Source organism: Aythya fuligula, chromosome 3, assembly GCF_009819795.1.
Source record: "Aythya fuligula isolate bAytFul2 chromosome 3, bAytFul2.pri, whole genome shotgun sequence".
Lineage (NCBI taxonomy): Eukaryota > Metazoa > Chordata > Aves > Anseriformes > Anatidae > Aythya > Aythya fuligula.
This window is the reverse complement of record NC_045561.1, coordinates 17172022-17187783: the sequence shown is the minus strand read 5'-3', so window position 1 is coordinate 17187783 and position 15762 is coordinate 17172022. Positions and strand designations below refer to the sequence as shown.

The window sequence follows — 15762 nt, the reverse complement described above, 5'->3', positions numbered from 1 at the left end:
TCCAAAAGCTCCGCAAAACCAAAACAGCCCTACCTCTACACTGCACCAGTGACAAGTACCAATACACCATTTGTCACTGCATTCAACAGTGTATGGTCGCCAAAGAGCTACGTATTACACATTAAAAAAAAAAAAAAAAAAAAGAATAAAATCACTCTTTTAAAAAAGCAGTTTAAGCTTAAGAAGACTAACAGTTCTTAGGGGTAAATTTCTATTCTGTCATCTATAAAACCACAAACATCCAAGTTCCTATCATTTCAAGATCAATTCCAATACACTCAAAGACAACTCCTCATAGCAGTAACACAGATGTGTGTTTGGCATAAACTCGCATCGGTCCAGAACAGCGAGTGACACCCACCAGAATATTCCAAGTTTTAGTTCACTGATAAGAGAAATAAACTAATACAGCACATTCAAAACTTAAGAGGTTTCAGAACTCCCTGGGGGTAAAACTGGCATTATTTTCCCTACTGCTCAAGTAGGGAAGTTGGAAAAAAATAAACAAATACGAGCTGAAAGCACTGAGACTGATGGAGGTGAGGACAGAAACTACAACTTCTGGCTGCCAGCCTCCCGCTTCCACCGCTGCTCGCTGTGATTCTGACTTGAAAACCACATCTCGCCTCTTTGTCATCAACCACTTCCACCAGTTCCCCTTTGGGGAAAAGAAACGCGTGGTGAGGTTACGGTTACACCAGGGAACAGGATGCCCTTCGTAGGTTCACTGCACCCACGAGCTGAAGCATAACAACTCCTGTAGGAACCTCGCTTTGCCAAGACCCGCATCTCAACAGGAACGCCAAGGGTGCTGGTTTCACCAGGAGCGCTGGCAGGCAGCAGAGACAGCTCGGGAGCATTTGCAAGATAACAACACCGTTCATGTGACACTTCCAAAGGCAGCCACTAGAAACCGTTGCTCCTACATTTCACCTCACAACCCCTCTCCAACATCTCAAGTTAAAAATCTGAAGAGTAAAACTGGCAACAGACAGAGGGCTCTGACAGTGCTTCCGTGAAAGCAGGAGGAACTGCTCTGACTTGAAGCTGGAGTCCTGCTAAGGAACAGCTGCAAGCGGGAGAGCAAAAAGTTACAGAAAGAGGCCAGCAAGAAACACTATTTTGGAAAGGCCAAAATAAGGTATTATTTCCATTAGTGCTCTGTAAGACTTGTTACAGACAGCTTCAGGCACTGGCAGAACCTTGGAAGGATCCATTCTTTCCATCAGACGTTAGAATTTACCAGCACTCAACACGATGTGCTCCAAACACATGTATTCTAACGGTATGATTTTACTTGATTTTTTTTTAATAATTATTATCAGGGTATCAGATGGCCAACTCCTCTACAGACTACACTCTCACATTCAAATAATCCTGTGAGCCAACGTATTTTCCAAGCCTTTCATACCTTCCGTATAACACAACAGTTTTAGGGTGAAGATCCTTCAGAATTACCTTTAATTACTATTTCTTCCTTAGCTAGAATGTATTAATTACAGACCATTCCCTTAAATAAGAAGAAAACAAAAAGCAATGCACTACAAACAGTGTAAGAAACGTAATTACAGAGTCAGATGTCCTTTAGATGTCACTGTGACTCCATTAAGGAGCAGGCACACAACACACACACGCCTCGTGTTGTCAGATCAGTTATCAAAACAACGTCTTTCCTCGGTGACTTCATTACACGGGACTCAAACAGCCCATTCATCAAATGCCTGCTATGGTGGGAAAACGGGCTTTTTAAGAAAACGTCGCCTTCCAGATGCATTTATTACAAACCAGACGCGAGAAATACTTCTGAAAGGAAACGCAGAAGTACAGCAAGACTTGAAGTTTGAAGGTCACATACAGTAAGGGTTAGCATCAAGGCTCTTATGGCAGACTGCTACTTCTCTTTGCCAGCTATATGTAGAAGGAGGAGAAGAATCAGAATAAAAAAATAAAGCCAGCCAGGTCTGTGACAACTTCAGAAGAACTGGACTGCCGTCATTCAACCATTCTTATTTAGAACTTGCAAAATACCGTGATGTTGCACTAAAACTAAGGAAGAGAATGGAATGGAGGATGGGGAGGACACCATTTCATTCTGATTTTCAACTTCACCTCCTTAAGTCAGCAATGCTACTACGTTAAAGAAAACTAAGTATTTATCCCCATTTTCACTCCAGACAACAAACCAAGGATTGCCTACTGAGCTGCTGGTCTCCAAATATCACAGAATCGGTCCCTCATCCTTCTCTATTCCCACTACCTTCAGGACACAAACCCCAACACCTGGGTATATACACTTCATGGACCAGGATGTGAACCACGTTAAGATCATGAGGTCTATTTTACACACATATCTCAAAGACAAATAACCAATACGGATCTGTAGTCAGCACCACTGCCATCACGTTTACATACACTTCAGCTGACAACATTTCACAGGAACACACCGTTAGACTCAATCCCCTCTCACCCATCAATACCAAACACAAAGCAGACACCAACACGGGCACACGCACCCAAACCAAACCTATTCCAACTTACCCCATTCCAGATACTCGAGGATGTTCTTCTCTCTTCTCAGCGGGGAGTTATTGCACTCATCGTACAGGCAGATGAGGATATCCAGCAAGGTCTCCACGCTGAAGCACTGCCCGTTGCTTTGGGTCGGCCCATCCAGAATGAACTGCTCCAGCTGCTTCAGGCGCACTTCTCCAGACATGGCTGTTTCGCTTTGCATTGGGGGGGCTTTTTTAAGTATACTTCATCCAAAAAAAAAGAAAAAAAAAAAGGAAATGTCAACCGGATTTTTAATAAAATTGTGGTTGTGCTTCATTTTTAGGTGCCTTCAGCATTTCCAGCTTGAAAGTGAAGCCCAGGAAGTTTCAGACACGGATGCATAGAGCGCGTGTCTGCGTGCATCGTTTTTAAGAAGAGAAAAATCACTTAACGTGTGGTTAGCGATGAAAAATATCTGTCTGTTTCTGACACGTCAATGGTAACAGCTACCCTGAAATTCAACCACGGCTGCGTGGAGCCGATCTCACCACCCCGGCCACCTCAGACTGAGCCGTTTGCACACTGAGGCGGCTCTCCCCCTCCATCCACCATTCGGGTCACGCAGGACGAGCCCCAGCGGGGTCCCACCGCATCCCTAGGGCCTCGGGTCCCCGTGCAGCCCTCACCAGGCCTGCTGAAGGCACAGCCCCGTCCCGCGGAGCCTCGCCCTTCCTCCGCCTGCCCCCGCTGCTTACCGGCTGTCCTCCCGAGGCCTCTCAGCGCTCCAGGGCAGCCGACGGCTTCATCGCCCCCCGCTCCTCCGATGCAGCGCCAAGGGGCGGCCCCGGCACGGCGCAGGGGAGCGCTGGGCGCCCTGTCAGAGCCTCCCCATGGCCGCGGCGCCGCCGCCACCCTCCTCCCTCCCTCTCCCTGCTCTCCGCGGCTGCTGCTGCTGCTGCTGCGCGTCCCGCGAGGCCCCGGCAGCGGCTTCACTCCCGGCGGGGCGGCGCTGCCCCGGCCTCGCTCCCCCAGGCCAAGGGCATCGCTCCCCGGGGCGGGCGTCCCCCCCTCAGCCCGGCGCCCTGCGGCCCGGCCCGGCCTCGCTCAGACGCGGGAGCCGCCGCCGAGCTCGCGGCAGCCCAACATGGCGGCGCGGCTGGGGAGGGGGGAGCCGCCGCCGAGCGCCGCCGCAGCGCGGGGAGCCGAGCCCGGGAGCCGCCGCTACTGCTGGGATTGAGGGGAGGAGGCTGCCGGGGGCGGGGGGGCTGCAGCAGGGAATGCAGGGAGACGGGCGGGACCGGCACCGGGACCGGCCCCGGGGAGGGGAGGCTGAGGGCAGCGCGGCCCCGCCTCGGCCCCGGCTCCACACGGGGCTCGCCCCTCGCCTCGGGACGGCGGGGCGCGGGCAGGCGCTGAGGCGCGGCTCCCTCGCCCGCCTCGTGTGCTGTGGAGAAGGAAAATGGATGGGCTGTGCTTCGGGGAGGAGCAGCGCGCTGCCTGTTTGGTAAGCACGGGAATGACAGCCGAGGGTTTGGACAACGTCTTGTGGAAGATAGAAACTCTCCTACCAACTCATGATGGATGACAAAATGTGCGGAGAATTTGACTCCCAAAACTTTCTACACAGAAACCCTCCATGAAATGTCTTTGGAACTGCTGAAAATGTAGGTGATCTTGTCAGAGGTAGAAGAATTAACGTTAAGCTATGACATTGGGGACAAGGCAAGGGTTTTCTTCCTATTGGCAGCCGCATTGAAGACAATGACGATACTCGTATTGCCATAATTAGGAAAAGTCTTAATTCAAACATATTTTAAAGCTTCAGCACAGCCCTTTCAGGGAGAGAGCAGGGAATGATCAGCCCTCTCCCACTGCACATCTTGGGTCTTGTCACCACAGCACAGAGCAAAGTTTCCTCCTGCACTCTACAGGTGGAGTTGGACTTGGTGGACCTGCTTCAGGTGTTGCAGATGGCAGAGCAGAGAGGATGCTCCACAATCCTGCTGCATTCAGCATGCTCAGTTGCCTCTTCCCAAGCATCATACACGGTGCTCCTAACCCCAGAGTTGTATCCTTATCCTCTCCTTATCTCTGGACACAAATTGGCGGCACTTTCCAGGGGATGAGAAAAGCTCTATAGGAAAGAGCATAAATGCAGCAGCTGGGAATTGTTGGAGAGGAAAAGAAACACTAACTGCATGTCTGGATCTGCGTGGGTGCCAGTACAAAAGCTGTAGTGAGAGCTCCCCTGTCATACTGACAGTGTACCTCACAATAGGAGGGAAACCCTTGCCTTGTCCCCAGCGTCATAGCTTAATGTCAATTCTCCTACCTCTGACAAGCTCACCTATATTTTCAGCAGTTCCAAAGACATTTCGTGGAGGGTTTCTGTGTAGAAAGTTTTTGGAGTCAAATTCTCCACACATTTTTTCATCCATCATGAGTTGGTAGGAGAGTCTCTTCCTTCCACAAGACGTTGTCCAAACCCTTGGATGTCATTCCCGTGCTTACCAGTCAGTGCACTCCTCCTCCCTGAAGAACACTCCATCCATTTTTCCTTCTCAACAGCACAAGACGAGAGTCGCTGCCCTGTGCCTAACTTCACCCCAGTGAGTTTACACGCAGTTCAGAGATCCTGAACATCACTTTTCTATAAATCTAAGCAAACTGCGTGGGACTTGTGTTTACTCCTGATGCCGCGTTTCATCTTCATCTAGATGGGTACTTCAGAGTGCTTGCGTATTATATACCTCAGTGAAGAAAAGTGAAAAAAATATATAAGGGTGCTTGTTATAGCGAAAACAAACAAAAAACATCAAACGCTGAGAGTCTTGTGCCGGTTACCGAGCTGAGGGCACACGCCTCAGCGCCTCAGCGCCTGCCCGCGCCCCGCCGTCCCGAGGCGAGGGGCGAGCCCCGTGTGGAGCCGGGGCCGAGGCGGGGCCGCGCTGCCCTCAGCCTCCCCTCCCCGGGGCCGGTCCCGGTGCCGGTCCCGCCCGTCTCCCTGCATTCCCTGCTGCAGCCCCCCCGCCCCCGGCAGCCTCCTCCCCTCAATCCCAGCAGTAGCGGCGGCTCCCGGGCTCGGCTCCCCGCGCTGCGGCGGCGCTCGGCGGCGGCTCCCCCCTCCCCAGCCGCGCCGCCATGTTGGGCTGCCGCGAGCTCGGCGGCGGCTCCCGCGTCTGAGCGAGGCCGGGCCGGGCCGCAGGGCGCCGGGCTGAGGGTGGCGGCGATGAGGGAGGGAGGGATGGTGCCCGCCGCCCCTTGGCGCAGCATCGCAGGAGCGTGTGGAGATTAAACCTTCGCCTTCCCTGAAGCGCTGACAAGCCTCGGGAGGAGACCCGATGAGCATCAGGAGCAGGAGGAGGAAAGGCAAAGCTCCCCACGACGGCACGAAGTAATTTTTGAACGAAGTAATGCTTAAAACAGACCCCCCAATGCAAAGCGAAACAGCCATGTCTGGAGAAGTGCGCCTGAAGCAGCTGGAGCAGTTCATTCTGGATGGGCCGACCCAAAGCAACGGGCAGTGCTTCAGCGTGGAGACCTTGCTGGATATCCTCATCTGCCTGTACGATGAGTGCAATAACTCCCCGCTGAGAAGAGAGAAGAACATCCTCGAGTATCTGGAATGGGGTAAGTTGGAATAGGTTTGGTTTGGGTGCGTGTGCCCGTGTTGGTGTCTGCTTTGTGTTTGGTATTGATGGGTGAGAGGGGATTGAGTCTAACGGTGTGTTCCTGTGAAATGTTGTCAGCTGAAGTGTATGTAAACGTGATGGCAGTGGTGCTGACTACAGATCCGTATTGGTTATTTGTCTTTGAGATATGTGTGTAAAATAGACCTCATGATCTTAACGTGGTTCACATCCTGGTCCATGAAGTGTATATACCCAGGTGTTGGGGTTTGTGTCCTGAAGGTAGTGGGAATAGAAAAGGATGAGGGACCAATTCTGTGATATTTGGAGACCAACAGCTCAGTAGGCAATCCTTGGTTTGTTGTCTGGAGTGAAAATGGGGATAAATGTGTTCTTGTCTTTAACATAGTAGCATTGCTGACTTAAGGAGGTGAAGTTGAAAATCAGAATGAAATGGTGTCCTCCCCATCCTCCATTCCATTCTCTTCCTTAGTTTTAGTGCAACATCACGGTATTTTGCAAGTTCTAAATAAGAATGGTTGAATGACGGCAGTCCAGTTCTTCTGAAGTTATCACAGAACTGGCTGGCTTTATTTTTTTATTCTGATTCTTCTTCTCCTTCTACATATAGCTGGCAAAGAGAAGTAGCAGTCTGCCATAAGAGCCTTGATGCTAACCCTTACTGTATGTGACCTTCAAACTTCAAGTCTTGCTGTACTTCTGCGTTTCCTTTCAGAAGTATTTCTCGCGTCTGGTTTGTAATAAATGCATCTGGAAGGCGACGTTTTCTTAAAAAGCCCATTTTCCCACCATAGCAGGCATTTGATGAATGGGCTGTTTGAGTCGTGTGTAATGAAGTCACCGAGGAAAGTCGTTGTTTTGATAACTGATCTGACAACACGAGGCGTGTGTGTGTTGTGTGCCTGCTCCTTAATGGAGTCACAGTGACATCTAAAGGACATCTGACTCTGTAATTACGTTTCTTACACTGTTTGTAGTGCATTGCTTTTTGTTTTCTTCCTATTTAAGGGAATGGTCTGTAATTAATACATTCTAGCTAAGGAGGAAGTAGTAATAAAGGTACTTCTGCAGAATCTCCATACACAAACTGTTGTGTTATACGGAAGGTATGAAAGGCTTGGAAAATACGTTGGCTGACAGGATTATTTGAATGTGAGAGTGTAGTCTGTAGAGGAGTTGGCCATCTGACTAGCCTGTTCCCTGGTGTAATCATAACCTCACCACGCATCTCTTTTCCCCAAAGGGGAACTGGTGGAAGTGGTTGATGACAAAGAGGCGAGATGTGGTTTTCAAGTCAGAATCACAGCGAGCAGCGGTGGAAGCGGGAGGCTGGCAGCCAGAAGTTGTAGTTTCTGTCCTCACCTCTGTCAGTCTCAGTGCTTTCAGCTCGTATTAGTTTGTTTATTTTTTCCAACTCCCTACTTGAGAAGTAGGGAAAATAATGCCAGCTTTACCCCAGCGAGTTCTGAAAACTCGTAGTTTTGAATGTAGTTTATTAATTGTTTTCTCCTGTCAGTGAACTAAAACTTGGAATATTCTGGTGGGTGTCACTCGCCGTTCTGGACCAATATGAGTTTATGCCAAACACTAACACGTGTGTTATTGCTATGAGGAGTTGTCTTTGAATGTATTGGAATTGTACTTGGATGTTTGTGGATTTACAGGTGACAGAATAGAAATTTACCCCTGAGAACTGTTAATCTTCTTAAGCTTAAACTGCTTTTATAAAAGAGTGATTTTATTCTTTTTTTTTTCTTTTTTTTTTTCATGTCTAATACGTAGCTCTTTGGCGACCATACACTGTTGAATGAAGTGGCAAATGGTGTATTGGTACTTGTCACTGATGCAGTGTGGAGGTAGGGCTGTTTTGGTTTTGCGGAGCTTTTGGATTTCTTTTTTTTGTTAGTGGATGTATGTTTTTGTTTCAGCTGTCCTGGGTCTTAGATATTACATGACTCATTTCTTGTGAGACTGGATGTTTGTAGCACAAGGTGAATTTTTGGGCACAGTGGGTTAGGAGCTCCCCTAGCACGGAAAAGCTGATGTGGTCTTCTTGTAATAGCCACCTGGCTGCTGCTGGATTGAGGGGAACCAAGACGTTTTGTGTTGTAGGCCTTGCATCTTTGAAAGACTGTTTTATGACTAGCTCTAGAAGTAGTCCTATAATGTATTAAAAAGAATAAGCAGGGTAAAACAGGTGGGCATCTGCACTGGTTTTAGGTATTTTGTTTTGGGTTGCTGTTGCAAGTTTAACTCAGCAAGTGGCGAAAGTGAAGTTTCTGCCACGTGACTGCGCTTGACTTTCTGGAGGTTTTCCGTCTTCTTGAAATGCTTGAAATGACTTTGAATTATCAGGTTGATTGCTTTGTGGTTTATAGTCCGCATTGATTTTAGAAATCCTTTTTTGATGTAAAGTCATACTTACTTTAGCTGTCTTTATTCCTGATTTGTTCTGTGACATACTGCTGATTTGATATTGTTTATCATGTGTAGGATTTTTTCGGAGTCCCTGCTCATGACAGGGGGTTGGAATTAGCTGATCTTTAAGGTTCCTCCCAGTGCTGTTCTGTGGTTCTATGCATGTTAGATGTGAAGATGCCTGCAAAGATTGCCCATGTGTTTGAGCTCTGAGAGTTAGTCAGGGAGACTGTGTCTTGAGACATTGTGAAAGGAACCCAACCCCTAGTCCTGGCTTGTACATGTTTGATGGTAGTTCTCACTTTTATCTCTATTCACAGTTGTGTTTGTGATTTGGAAATGGGACTGGCTAATTTTAGTGACTGGAGCTTACTGCAAGAAGCTATTCTGTGTTCCAGGCGTTTTGCTTTTCCTTTCCTGTGTGTGGGGTTTGCCCTTGTTACTCAGGTGTGTGAGGGGGTAAATGCATGGTGCTGAACTCAGCCTGAAAGAAGAACACCGTGATGGAAAGGAGCTGCAGAAATATTTTTGATCTAAGAAGACTCCCAAACTCCCTTTACAATGGCACTGATTTGAAAAGACTTTAAAAAGAATCAAGAACAATATTGCTCAGTTTTCCATCAATGGAGAAGTGGAGAGAACTCTTCACCATATGTGAAGAGATGGAGTAGGGAAGGTGGAGGCCACTGTGAGTAGTGGGAGATCAGTGACTTGGTTGCGTCTGTTTTCTTGTAGGTAAAATGTCAGCAGTCCTTTAGCACGTTTATTTCTTTGCGTTTTCTCCTCCTCTGGTATATGAATTTCACTGCTCTTGTTTCATCTCTATCAAAACTGAAATTTTTTGGTGGTACTGCTGGTATGGTCCCGGACTGGACTGCTGGCATTGCTCTTACACTTCTGTCATTCGTCTGCACCACATCTCTTCTGGCCATTGAAATTGCGTTAACAAACTCTTAGGAGGTTAACGTATTGAATGAGCATGGTGGAAACGTAATATTTTACAAAGCCAGTCTTTTACCAGGGGCTTTAATTACATAGGTATGAAGGACAGTAAATCAGATCTGTCTGATTACAGGTCTTGAACAAGTTCCAGTTATCGTGGTCATACAAGCAGCATTCGAGTGCCTCAGTAACAGCTTTCTGCCTTCTTGACTCAAAATGTATTCCATGGAAATTAGGGACTTCTGTGCAGAACATTGAAGTTAGAAATACAGACGTTTTTTTCCAGTTACTCATGACCTCTTGCAGGCTCCAGAGAGCTCCCATGCCAGAGGTTAAAGACTGGTGAGCTGGCAGACTCATCTGACCTGCTGGTGGAAGGAAGGGGGGAAAGAGAGGTGGCGCATCTTGTCGGTTCGTGTTTTGTTCGTGGCTATTATGGAGCTGAACTAAAGAAGGTTTGTAGGAACAGTCTCCAACTCTGACAGTGCTCGAAGCGGTCTGCAGACAGGAGTGCAGTAGTAAAGGGCTGAAGTTTTTTTTTCTCTTTGTTTTGACTCAAATAACTGGAGATACTCTGTAGTTGGAAACGCTTTATCACGTATTGCTGTTGCTTGGATTTTGGACAGTGTTCTCTTGTATGGTCCCAGACAAACAGGTACGTTCTGAGAGTTTTACTCCGGAGCTCTGGACCATTGTGGATATTCCTTTATCCAGTGGAAAAAAAAACTCCTACAAAGACGAAATAGGCAACATTTTTGAAGTCCAAAGAAGCATTCCCCAGTGAGATCCCCCAACTTAACCCAACTGTTTTATGTGTTTATGCCCACGTTCACTCACCCTGAACATGCAATCACAAGCTCAGCATGGCCAAGTGGGATATGCAGGTATCTCTAATCAATATCTGGATTATATTATCTGGCTTTCAGGCCTTTGAGTAGCAGAAGGATCTTCTCATGCTCTTTGGTGGCCAGGACAGCTCCATCTTTGTGATTTCTTTGCTGTTAATGTTTCCTCTCTTAGTTCATTTCTGGTGCTTAATTAAAGTTGTAACTATGGAGCACTTTCTTATGTAGGTACCACGCAGCTTAAATATACTGATGTGTTTAATAAGCGTACCACAGCTGTGCTGTGGGTGAATGTACCCGATCGGTCTGTACGTTTTGTTCCTGTGAGGAAGTATCCCAGAGGCAAGTTTTGCCAGGAAATGTTCTGCCTTGCAGCTGTAATTGACTGGGCTTCACCAAGGAGCCCGAGACAGGTGGGTCCTGTTTTGGTCTGGGTTTGTAGGGACCCAAGGTACTGGGAGAAAGGGAAAGGGATCCTGTGCCAGCTGGGTGAGTTGAGATGAGGAAAAAGGCTTGCTCCCACAACTCTGTGCATTTTAACTCCTGTTAGAACAACAAATCCTGTTCCAAGAGTTCTGTGTTCTTGTGGGTTTTGTTGGTTGGTTTTGTTTTTAAAGAAGGCTGGTGTGCTTAGCTCTTGTGTCTTTTTTGAAATTTCATGCGTTACCGTGTGAGGCAGAATTTTCCCAGGTCAGCCACCCAGCTTAAATTGTGAGATCTTGTAGAAGGCAGGAAGGAAGACGAGAGGTCCTTACAGTGCGCAAGGAATAACGTGCTGCTGGAAGAGTTCCTTCATGGGGTCAGTCACATTACAATTAAAAACGAAAACTGGAAGAAAACACAATCAGTTGAAAGCATTATGACTAGAAACCTGAGTAAAGTTTGAGTAGTTTAAATCCTTGATGTATCTGTATTTTAATCTGGTCTTGATGCATAACAGGACCTTTCCTTTCGTTCTTTGAAGTGATGCTCAGTTTTGAACGTGCCCTTAACATCACTGGAGGAGTTGCTGCTTTCACAAGTGTGCCCTGTGTTGCATTTTTGCAGGTTAACACAAATGTAAATAACTGTTTGGTTCAACTTTGTGTTTGCCTCAGGCCAGTCTGTCCTTTACACGAGTAAATAGCTCTTTTTACTAACTGAATCAGGCTATTTTAACAAATATGTGTGTATTCTCTTGTTCCAAGTCACCTACTATGACAGCCAACTGCAAATAGTATCAGGGTAGGAGTGAGGCAAAGTGAAACTGTGTTTGCACAGTGATCAACTGAGTGAGAAGTAAACAAGGATGGTGGAAGGGATGCCTGGATTTAAAAGTCAGGAGAAAATCTCCAAAGGCAGAGGTGATCGTACAAGGAGAAATAGCCTGTCTGTGCTCTAGTATGAACGATGGGATCCTGTGCTCCCAGCTTCATCCTAGCCCTCCATCCTTGCTAGAGTTAGAGGGGGACAGGTCTGTGTCCTCGTGGCTCGAGCACTCCTAGTACTGTTTTCCCACATCGTTGCCAGCAGTGTAGACAAACTCACAGTTTAGACCCATCAGCAAGGAAAGCTGAATCCTCTCTTATTTTTCTGCTTACTTGGGAATGGCTGGGACATGCTGAGAGCTGAGTGCAGACCATCCGGATGAATTCCTCGTCACCCCTGGTTATTCTTGCGTGATGGCATAACCTCCCTGGCTGGGGTTTGTCTGATGCAGTATTGCAGTGGTAGGGAGTAAACCCAGCTATAGGGGCGTCTTGGTTTTCCCCTGCTGGTGATTCCTGTGGCAGGTGTCCTCTCATTTTGCATGAGGCAGAAGTATGTGTATGCATTTGTTCTGTTTGATCTGTGTAACTCAGTCTAAGGGTCAGCAGATTTTAATGCTTTTTATTACAAATAGTTAGCAACTTTGTTCATGTCTCCAAGCTAACAGTCTTCCCAGGTCTGTCAGTGATCGGACGCTCATTCGATGCCTGAATGTGTAGCATGCTGATAGATGCTCTCCGTGAAGTAGTTGCTTTCCTGCAGGCCTGAGTTGTTAGCTAGATCAGACTGCTAAGGACTTGTTGGCTAAGGGGTGTTCTATAATTTTTCTCTCTTACTACCTACTGTGTTCACAAGTGGTTACTTGGCACGAGTGTTGCACCTCTATAAAGTGTTGGTTTGTTGTTTGTATCTCCTCGCTTTCTCTGGGCGCTCAAAAGATTTTTCCAGAGAATTGTGCTGTTTGGGGCTGTTCTTGCAAATAACCTTCTATTTGATGATGACTCATTCATATATAAACAGGAGAAAAAAAAAAAAAAAAAACAATTAGTATGAGCTTCATCAATATTGAATTGTGGATGAAATGGATAAAATGTCTTGAAAAATTAACTCAGACGTGCAGCTCTTTTGAAGCTGTGTGGAAATTCTGCCACCTTTAGTTAAGAACGACAGTGGGCAGAGAAGTCTTTTGTCTTTTTGCTGCCTCCAGAGCAAGGAAAATGTTTTATTTGTATTACTAAAACTTATCTCTAGGATGGAGTAGCAGAATGTAAATAGACAAGATAAAGCCCTTCTTCCCCAGTGCCTCCCACTCTCATACCGTAACAGTGAACTCCTTGTTGGAGGGTTTTTTCTAGTCTCAGGGCACTCCACAGTTTTGCTTATAAGCAGGACTGGGAAAAACCAGTTTACTTTTTCTGTAGTGTTCTCTTAAGGATGATCTCTCTGTCATTGAGGCTGGTTTGGGCAAAAAGGTTCCTAAAGGCAGTGCTGTGAAAGAACAGTGCAGTAGTTTTGCCACCCTGCTTGCAGTCTGACGTAGTTATATTAGCAAGTAGGTACTTTTTTTGCTTTTAAATTAAAAAGGGTGACTTTGAAAGAATAGCAGAAGTCACTCACTGGAAGAGAAGAGGAAAGAAATGTAGATTCAGGTTTTTCTATCCTTTTAGATGGCTTTCTTATTTGCTTTGTGAGGAAATCAGGCCAATCGTGTCGATAACAGTCACCTAATGTTATTGCTGAAATAACAGCCGCCTTGTTTCTGTGGTGTTTTTAACTCTTTGGTTTTCCAAAATAGAGAGGAACGTTCTTGTCTCATTCAAGAAACTCAATGGTTATGCTGGCAGCTGTATCAGAAGATTTCAAGAAGAAATCTTGTCATTTACATAACCTGTTCAAGAGCTCACGCTGCTTGTCAGAGAGGGCTCATTTTCTGCAATGGGAATTTTTTTTTATTGTGTCTGTGTCTACTTATCTTCTGATTTTTGTTCTAGTGAACAATTTAGTTGGCTGAATATACTTTTTATTTCAGGAAACTAATATAACTTTATGTTGTTTCCCAACATTATGTTTATATTTTGCAATGTCTTCACAAAGTATGTAGGAATAGCAAAAATATTTCTTGCAACATAGGAGGGTTGCTGTTAAACTTGCTGGTAAGGTGTTTGCTTGTTTGTTTCTTTCTTAAATATGTAGTTCTGCACTTTGTGAATACAGCGTCATAGATTCTAACCGTCCCTTTTGCAGTAGGGTAATAGGAAAGTTTCACTGGGATGACTGAAATTTTTGTGTAGAGAAATATGGTTTTCTGTTTGTACAGAGAGATGGTTTTGGTTAATTTACTAGTCAAATTCTCAAGTGGTCAGTCTTTGGAATGAATGAAGACTTATTACTAGTAATCAGGAAGTCGTGCATGAGGTCTGGGCAGTGATTTTTAGTTATAAGCTGCTTATCAGGGAGAGAATTCATCTGGTAAATTGAAGGGACTAAAAATTTACCTTTCTTCGGAAACTGTGTTTTTCAATGCTTTTAATCTCTTCATGTTTTATCTAACTTGAGAAAATAATGCTTCAGACAAAATTCCTGCGTGCTGTGATATTTAAAATTAAACACTATTTGTAATCAATTGTTAAAGTTTCCTTGGTCCACTTCTTGTTTGTCTTTTTTTTTTTTTTTTCTACCAGAAACGAATTCTGGAGATTGTTCCCAGATGAATGATTACCTACTTAAATCTCTTAGTGCTGCCTTGTCACCAAATTACCATACCACTGTTTCCAGGAGATCCATGAGGACTTCCTGATACACTTTTCAAAGTTGCTCTCATCTTATTTTAAAATAATCTTCTATTTAATTCTTCAGGTACAAATAGTTTCACAGAGGAGAACTATGAAAGACTGGAAGCTTTTCCAACACTAAATTTCTTTGCCTCTCCTGCCATCTTGTGGGATTTCGGAGAACATTCACTGTGCTTATTGATACCTAAGATAGTGTTTTTTTTTGTGGTCCCACTAACTGCTGAGCAAAGGAAACACTGAGTCTAGCTGTACGCTGTCCTCTGCAACATGAGTTTGCCCAAGGGTAAGTGATTTAAACCAGCTCTGCTATACATGTTGCCTTACTGGCAAAATCAGGTTTGTTTGCAAGCTGTTTTTGTAGGAAGTGATTTATAGTTGTGAAAGATGGAAGATTTTCCTAAGCAAATCTGGGTCCAAGGCAAACTTTGACTTTCTTTGTAGAAAATGCTCTTCTAAATTTCCTCTAATAAAAGTAACCCCCCAAAAAACAAACAAACAAAAAAACAAAAACATTAAAAGTAATATTTTAGAGAGCATGCTCTATGACTAGCAGCTGAATCTGTATAAAAATCTCAGTAGAAATATTTCTTTCAATCCAAGTGCAAGCTAAGCTAGGCTGAGAGGTCCTTCTGTTAACTGGCTTTTGAAGTTGGGCTGCTGAACAGTTTGGGAGAGCAGTGGTGGAGACGTTCGTAGATGAGCCACAACAAGATGCTGAGAGAGAGTAACTCTGGCCAGTATGGCACACTCGCTCTTCTCCTTTGATTCACCTGCTGCAGCAATCCTGTTACCTGTCCACAACAGTTATTGTAACAGAAGTTTTTCATGGATGTGATTTGTTGACACTGTCATGACACTTCATTAATGGAGGAAGGAAATAAACTCAAAACTGTCTTAAATTGTTTCAGATTACAGTTGACTCTGCACCTGTTTGTAAACATAGATTTGTAGGGTAGTCCCGGGTCTGTTATTTCAACACAGCACTGTTACCTGTAAAATCATTCTGACTGTAGTTGTTTATATTAAATAAATCAGGGAATCAAGTATGCGTAAACTGCACTTGCAGGCACACAATCTCAGTGTTAATGTCAGTAGGGCTTTATTTATTATACCTTGAACAGGATTAGAGTTCTTCAGGGTGTGTAAGTTGTTACAACTATAAGGAAAAGCCTTATATTTTGAGCTTGATGTCTATGACCAAAGATTTTGTTAGTGCAATTCAATGGCTTAAAATTTTATGTAAAATGTTTGAGATCAACTTTTAATCTTTGATCTTAAACTTTAACATTCAGATGTCATCTTGACCATGCCATAGTTGGCTCTAAAGTAAATATACATGAAAAGCCCATCATTGTTAACCAAAGGTTAATCTAG

General features: G+C 45.2%; 2 protein-coding genes across 7 annotated transcripts in view; one reads left to right on the top strand and one right to left on the bottom strand.

Annotated features, from left to right (window-relative positions):
- Positions 1 to 3656, bottom strand: part of CDC42BPA (CDC42 binding protein kinase alpha) — a 150223-nt gene extending 146567 nt beyond the window's left edge. For 5 of the 6 annotated variants that reach the window (XM_032184440.1, XM_032184441.1, XM_032184442.1 and 2 more), the window contains exons 1-2: positions 3249 to 3655; positions 2539 to 2756 (exon numbers count right to left, since the gene is read on the bottom strand). In XM_032184440.1, coding sequence (XP_032040331.1) covers positions 2539 to 2734 — 196 coding nt within the window. In that variant the 5' untranslated portion in view covers positions 2735 to 2756; positions 3249 to 3655. Of the gene's footprint in view, positions 1 to 2538; positions 2757 to 3248 lie in introns of all 6 variants that reach the window. The other variant, XM_032184439.1, reaches the window with a different exon arrangement.
- A 1954-nt stretch (positions 3657 to 5610) lies between these two features.
- LOC116487124 (serine/threonine-protein kinase MRCK gamma-like) lies at positions 5611 to 15762 on the top strand. The gene is made up of 3 exons (XM_032183740.1): positions 5611 to 6123; positions 14453 to 14534; positions 15681 to 15762. The coding sequence occupies exons 1-3, from the start codon at positions 5907 to 5909 to the stop codon at positions 15760 to 15762; spliced, it is 381 nt and encodes a 126-aa protein (XP_032039631.1). The 5' UTR covers positions 5611 to 5906.